The sequence below is a fragment of the Triticum dicoccoides genome, chromosome 1A, assembly GCF_002162155.2.
Source record: "Triticum dicoccoides isolate Atlit2015 ecotype Zavitan chromosome 1A, WEW_v2.0, whole genome shotgun sequence".
NCBI classification, from domain to species: Eukaryota; Viridiplantae; Streptophyta; class Magnoliopsida; order Poales; family Poaceae; genus Triticum; species Triticum dicoccoides.
Window position 1 is genome coordinate 175,982,822 of NC_041380.1, and position 6,526 is coordinate 175,989,347.

Here is a 6,526-nt window from a genome sequence, read left to right on the forward strand (position 1 = left end):
ACACTGCATCGCTGCTTCATGCCAAGTCTTTTTAACATTTGATACCAACTCTTTTGGTTTAGTCACACTATCATATAAAATTTATTTTATTAGTAGAGATTGAAAAAAAAATGGCTCATTCTTACTGAAGCGGATTTGGTGCCACCACCCGAATGTACAACGAGTCAACGAGTCAACGATGGCCTTGCATGCATCATTGCTAATGGCGTGGAAGTAATCCATACGTAAGGCAATATGCACATTTTTGCATTGTGACATCTGTAGGCCGTCATATGAGCAACCAATAGCTGAGTACAAAGCTTAGAAATTCAGAAACACATAAATTAAGCTATACTTGTCTTACAGAGTTGCAGTTTACATAACCATGAAACGGTGGAGAATACGCAACCAATACTGGTGGCAAATTAATTACCACATTTCAACCTTGGATGGAAGATACAATTCCAGAGATCTTATGCTTCCTTGGGAAGGGGATGGCAGGTACAACATATCATTTCTAGAGCATATGACAACAGGATGTCTTCCGTTTGAATGTCTGCTCTATTGGTCAACCACATATGATGGATCTAGTTAGCTGTGTCCTCAGCTGGTTAATCAATCAATGACGTAGTTCGGGTTAACAGCCAGGATTCTGTGCTCCGATGCCCTTGCTGCAGCACCTTCTGCTGCCGCTGTTCCTTCGTCTATGACTACAAGATGGCCTTCCCTCTGTATCAGCCTCTGCAGATGCACACCCATCCACAAAATTTCAGTAAACATGCAAAGGACTTTTGACTATATGCCTTTCACGTATTATGAACATAGATAAATGATAGGTTTATACCTCTATAATGGCCTTGATGCACTTAACTTCCTCCTTCACCTCTTCTGTAGAACTATATGCACCTTGGGCATTCTGCTGCTCAACATACCAAATGATTAGATCCCCTTGCTTCATGCCAGCCAGAACATCCCCTGCATCACCAAAGTGAAAGAACATCAGTTTCAATTCCTGGGCTAGCTGGGAGTGTGAAAGTTTGCAGTTGTTACAAAATTCTTAAGCATCGCACAATATATTACAAGTGGGGGCTAGGGTATAAAATCACAGGCACATAACTAATCTATTTTCCTGTAAAATTCTTGCAAAATATCTATGAAATTTCCCAGTTCCAAGCATCCCTAAAAGATTTGAGCCATGGAGACTTAAGGAAGAAGCATAATTAGCACATACATAAGCTATAAATTACCAAATAGGTGCATTACCAAATAAGGGTAACGTCTGTGTTTCACGGTATTACCAAATAAACATAGCATTTTAAAACACTTTGTGCTTGAACCTAGAGCCTACCGCAGAGTGCCTTTTCACTTGTCCAGGAAAGGGACCATGCTACTGTAGCTAGAGTGTAAGTGAACGAGTATAGATGGCTCATGGCGTTTGGAATGGCTTCTAATCTAAAATTACAAGATACTTCCATTCTTCATGGGAAGTTGGTAATGGTGAGGTGGCCATGATTGCTGCTAGGGTAAAACAAGAGGAAGCAAGCCATACAAAATCAAGAATATAAGTATGTATCAGCATCAGTACCGTCTTTCTTGACTGATTCTTCGTGTTGCCGCAGTCTCATGACCAAAGCTTGTGTAACTCTCTGGAAATGTTCTTCAGTAATAACCAATTTCTTCTTAATCACCTCTGCTGGTTCATCTTTTAGAGTTTTGACATTGAAAACAAGCGGCAACAATTATTAGAACAAAACAAACTGAGCAAAACCAATATCCATTTTAGAAATAGTGAGAAACTCACCTGGACCATCTTGTTGAGTAGCATCTCCTTGTACTGGCTGTTCATCATCATGATCAAGAGGTGCATCTTGAAAATCAGATAGGTCAACTTCACTTGATTCCACACTGCAAAAATTAATAAGCTTCTTTGTTAATGATATCATCATCAAAATATAAATGCTTCAAAAGGTCAAATAGTAAGCAAACTCACCTTATTATGGATGTTTTGAGTAATTTAACTGCCATGCGGACATGAGCGGGGAGAACCTAAAAGATTTTAATACCAAAAGAAGTTAGCAGCAAATTATGGAGGCAAATCAATCAATGCAAGGTAAATACAGGGAGATTGTAAGTTGATACTATCAATCACAACAAGTACATTTACTTTACAAACATAAATGGTGATGCTTCAAGAATAAAACTGCAGACAACCAATCCTAATATTGACATATGCATGCAATTTAACTTACAATTCTTTCCAAATGGCTTCTGGCAATAGCTTCTGACAGCCTGATTAGCGCCTCCAGTTGCCTAACTGTCATCCTGTAAGCAACCCTAGTACCAGGAGTACTGTCGCCTCTACGGAGGACAACATATGATTCGACCAGAACTTTCTTTGCTTCAGAACTCAACTGCAATGACATAAATAATAACAATAAGTTGATTAATAGCCAAACTCCCTTTTCTTAACTGGGTTAAGGGGCAAACCTGAGGTTTCAAAGACTTTGCAAAAGCAAAGTAGCGCTTCAATTCTGCAGTGCTAAATGCAGGGGAAAGTGCTTCTTCACGTTTTTGATGGACTCTCACAATGTGATGAGCAATGTGGTAGTCAGTGTTTTCATCAGGTTCATCAATCATGATGTATACCAGATCAAATCTTGAAAGAATGGCTGGAGGTAGTGCCACATTGTACTGGCAGGGATTGCAGCAGTATCAGATTCAACGAAGATCTCATGATTCAAACAGAAAGGGATTTGAACCTTCTGGATTCACAAGATAGATTTAATTTAAATTTCTTGACTTACCTTAAGTGGTTTTGACTTGTCATACCGTCCTCCTGTGGGATTTGCTGCTGCCAGTATTGAAGTTCGTGCATTCAAAGTTGCTTGTATTCCAGCTTTTGTTATGCTGATGGTTTGCTGCTCCATTGCTTCATGTATAGCAACCTACAATGGACAAATAAAATTGTCACTCAAGGTTTCACATCAGTGAGAAAAATAAGGCATGGGCAGTAATAGCCAAAAAAATATAGGCCTACCTGATCCTTTATATCCATCTTATCAAATTCATCAATACAACAGATGCCATTATCAGCTAACATGAGTGCACCTGCCTGCAAGAAACAAAATTGGCAGCAACAAGGAAAGACATAAGAACTAGCAAGATTGTACATAAACCAAGTGACACCTAGCCAGCAGTTTACAACAGATTCTAGCTCTGTCCAACTCAGTTCAGCATTCACAGTGAGAAAACATGTTAAAATGCAATAAGAAAAGCTAATACTTGTACATATACGGTATGATCTCTATCAAGAGAGATTTTGAAGAAAATATTTTACCTAAGCAGACTTCTATCAAGCAAATGATTAAATATAATGGCTTCACCTTCACCAAAGCAGACTTTGTGGTAATGATAGAAATGGATTGGGTTGCTTAAAATTCAGATTACCTCAATACAAAATTCACCGGTCTCAGGTTCTTTTGCAACAGTTGCTGTCAATCCAGCAGCAGACGAGGACTTCCCTGATGTGTAAACAGATCGCGGAACAATACCAGCAGTGTATCTGAAAATTGGATTACACATTTTAAATTTCATTGACTGGCGAAGCATCAAGTCACAGGACAAATTTGAATTGCAGGAAACAAATTCCACAGCTGCTACAAATCTGAGCATCAGCATTTTAACCAACAGAAATCATGACACCTTATATGGTATTTTGACAAGCAAATCTGTGTGGACCGTTAGTAATTTCTAATCTAGACGATTACATTTCTATAAAGTTGGCCATATTCATGATCTTTTAAAAGATACTCCCTTCGTCCCACAATGTAACATGTTTTTGCAAGCTATTTTAGCTTGCAAAAACATCTTATATTTTGGGACAGAGGGAGTAATATACAACAAACAACAGACATAGATTGGCCAAATTCAACAAAAGTCATTCATAAATTCATTAGTTCTTAAAATGAATCCATAATTCACCAATGGTTCTTCTATTGAATGCATGGAAGCATTCTCTGGATGATACTATGGGTCATAATATCATCACTACACTGAGCCATCCTTATCTCATGGTCATGATATCATTTATGCAAGCATTGGCAATTTATCTTGAGAAGCAGCAGTAACAAGTTTATATAGCCAGAGATCATTGCATTGAATAGCATCACAGGACAAGAAAGAACCATGGGCATAAGAATACATAAGAAAAAAACTTACTTTAAAAACTGAGACTTTGCGCAACTTGGATCTCCAACAATACAGACATTTATGTCTCCTCTAAGGTTTATGCCTTCATGTGTTATCTTGTGAACGCCACCCAAGAGCATAAGGAGAAGTGCCCTCTTTATTTCTTGATGACCAAAGACAGTAGGACATATGCTATCAACTATCTTATTAAAAAAATCAGGAGTGTTTCTCATCCTAACAACCTCATCCTCCTCCTCTTCCTGTTAAAGAGACAGTCAAGAGAAATATTTATGTTATAAACCCACAAAAAACAGAAAGGAATGCTCATGGCTGCTACCCAATATGTAATCTAATACTCCCTCCGTCCCACAATATAAGATCGTTTGTCAAGCTGGCTTGAAAAACAATGTTATATTGTGGGACAGAGGGAGTATATAATAGATTCACATGCAAAACTCCATGTTCATAATGTAATAGGTTCACATAACACTTCAGAAAATAAAAATAGTAAGATGAGCTTACTTTGTATGCATGCTCAAATGAAAAATAATAAGACAGGCATTGATCAAACCAACATGACAGAACAATATTGCTATGCAAAGATAAGTACTTGCAATGGTTTTCTTGGAATGGGCAAGTGATTAGTCATATTTTTGAAACAGTACCTCTCCTCTAATTTACTTTATGGAAACACTAGTAGTTCTTGTGGCATAAGAAGAACTTACAGTGAACTTCTGTCTCTCGCTGCCATCACCATCTATGTCACGGTCCCTGATGTCCACGTCCCTCCTGCCATCCGCCACCTAGCAATGTTAAAGAGAGATGAGAAACTTGCATGAGAAATTACCATTTACCAAATTAGATTTCAGTCAGGAGAAAAACTGAGGAAAGCCTATTGCTGAAAATGGTGCGCACCTGCACTGAGTTGGCCACAAAAGCAAGGCGATATGAGAGATCTCGTACTCCAAGGGACTTCAAGCCCTTTACACCTTCTTGGACACCTGACCCATTCTTCCGCTGAGGACCTTCCCGGCGACACTCTGCTCTCTCACCAGGTGAAGTTAATGCCATAACATCTGGAACAGCAACAACCGTTCCGGTAAATATGACCCTGAAATTGGCAAGACAGAACATTTTAATAACATGAACTCAACCAAACCACAACAAAGTAACAGTAAATGGAGTTCCTCCACTCACGTATCCCCAGCTCTAGCTTTCTCAACAATCTCATGCCGCAGAATGACATCCAGGGAACGAGGTAGTGACCCAGCGGGTATCTCTTTTGATGTCTCCTGCATCCTGACCCGCTGCCAATCCGTAAATTTGCTATCCTGACGGAGAAGGGCCCATCTTGATCGGTTTTGGCATGTTGCATTAACGCATATTATTGGCTGAAGTACATGAGTCCATCATTAGATACATTGCTTGAGAAATAATAACTAACAGAAGATAAGGTTGAGAGTAGCGACCTCAGTATACTTGAACTGCTGGTCTACATTTTTAACAACATTTCCACAATCAAGGCACTTGAAGGTGCCTTGCAATAACTCAGGTCGGACCTCACTCGTCCTTGTTACAACCCCCGTTACAGCTGTGAGCTTACCAATCTCTGCTGTCCCCAGCTCTCTCAACCTAATATAGTAGAAAATTCAGTCAAAAAAATTGGCAGCCACCAAGATATTAGATTACACCTATGATCTAACAGAGCAAAGTGTATAGAATTTAGACTGCAGTGTCAACTGGATCTAAAATCAAATTCTACAGACACTGCTCCTTGAATTCATTTAATGTCTGTAGTAGTATTAGTATGCAGCAGTTAAAGACAGAAATTTGAACAATTATAAAGGTTTTGCCACATTTGTACGATTAATTGGTTCATTAACCACACAAAACATACTTCAGAAGCAAGTGCAGACCTTTTCAGCATCGGAATGTTGTAGAAGGCAATATTAATATCCTTGTTGGGGCTGTCATCGGAGATTATTGGCGCACGGTTCTCGCCAGCTCTGTGCTCCATCACAAACCTCTTGCACGCATTGCGAAGGTACGGCTCAAACCTGATGCAATCAAAAACGCCATGAGCAACCATTTCCTCCTTGTAACAAACGAAGAAACAAATCAATGGGTACTAGTAACTCGCAAGAAAAGAAAAACGAAACATCCCCATCTCACCTAAGGTACTCCTCGGAGATGGCCTTCTGGAGGACGTCGTTGAAGCGCATGACGTGCGCGAAATCGACGTACATGGTGGTGGACTCACGCGACCGCATCGCCTCCATCTCTACATCGTAGAACGGCTCCGCCGCATCCGGCTCCTTGAACCTAGGGACCCGAGAAGCCGAAGGTATGAAACACAGAG

General features: G+C 39.7%; 1 protein-coding gene across 1 annotated transcript; it reads right to left on the reverse strand.

Moving 5' to 3' along the window:
* Positions 1-273: 273 nt before the first annotated feature.
* LOC119368963 (DNA replication licensing factor MCM6) lies at positions 274-6,501 on the reverse strand. Its single transcript, XM_037634060.1, has 17 exons — positions 6,340-6,501; positions 6,084-6,224; positions 5,637-5,799; positions 5,365-5,558; positions 5,083-5,278; positions 4,893-4,970; positions 4,198-4,427; positions 3,427-3,541; positions 3,017-3,091; positions 2,784-2,924; positions 2,467-2,670; positions 2,229-2,390; positions 1,970-2,025; positions 1,781-1,884; positions 1,565-1,681; positions 824-954; positions 274-720 (listed from the first exon to the last, which is right to left on the reverse strand). Exons 1-17 carry the CDS (start codon positions 6,444-6,446, stop codon positions 595-597), a joined length of 2,340 nt encoding a protein of 779 aa, XP_037489957.1. The 5' UTR covers positions 6,447-6,501; the 3' UTR covers positions 274-594.
* Between the last annotated feature and the right edge of the window lie 25 nt (positions 6,502-6,526).

Coding starts and splice junctions, on each gene's coding strand:
- LOC119368963 (XM_037634060.1), bottom strand. CDS start 6,446: ATGGAGGCGATGCGGTCGCGTGAGTCCACCACCATGTACGTCGATTTC. Junction 5,279..5,364: donor AAAGCTAGAGCTGGGGATAC/GTGAGTGGAGGA, acceptor TGCCAATTTCAG/GGTCATATTTACCGGAACGG. Junction 3,542..4,197: donor GCAAAGTCTCAGTTTTTAAA/GTAAGTTTTTTT, acceptor TCCAATTTTCAG/ATACACTGCTGGTATTGTTC.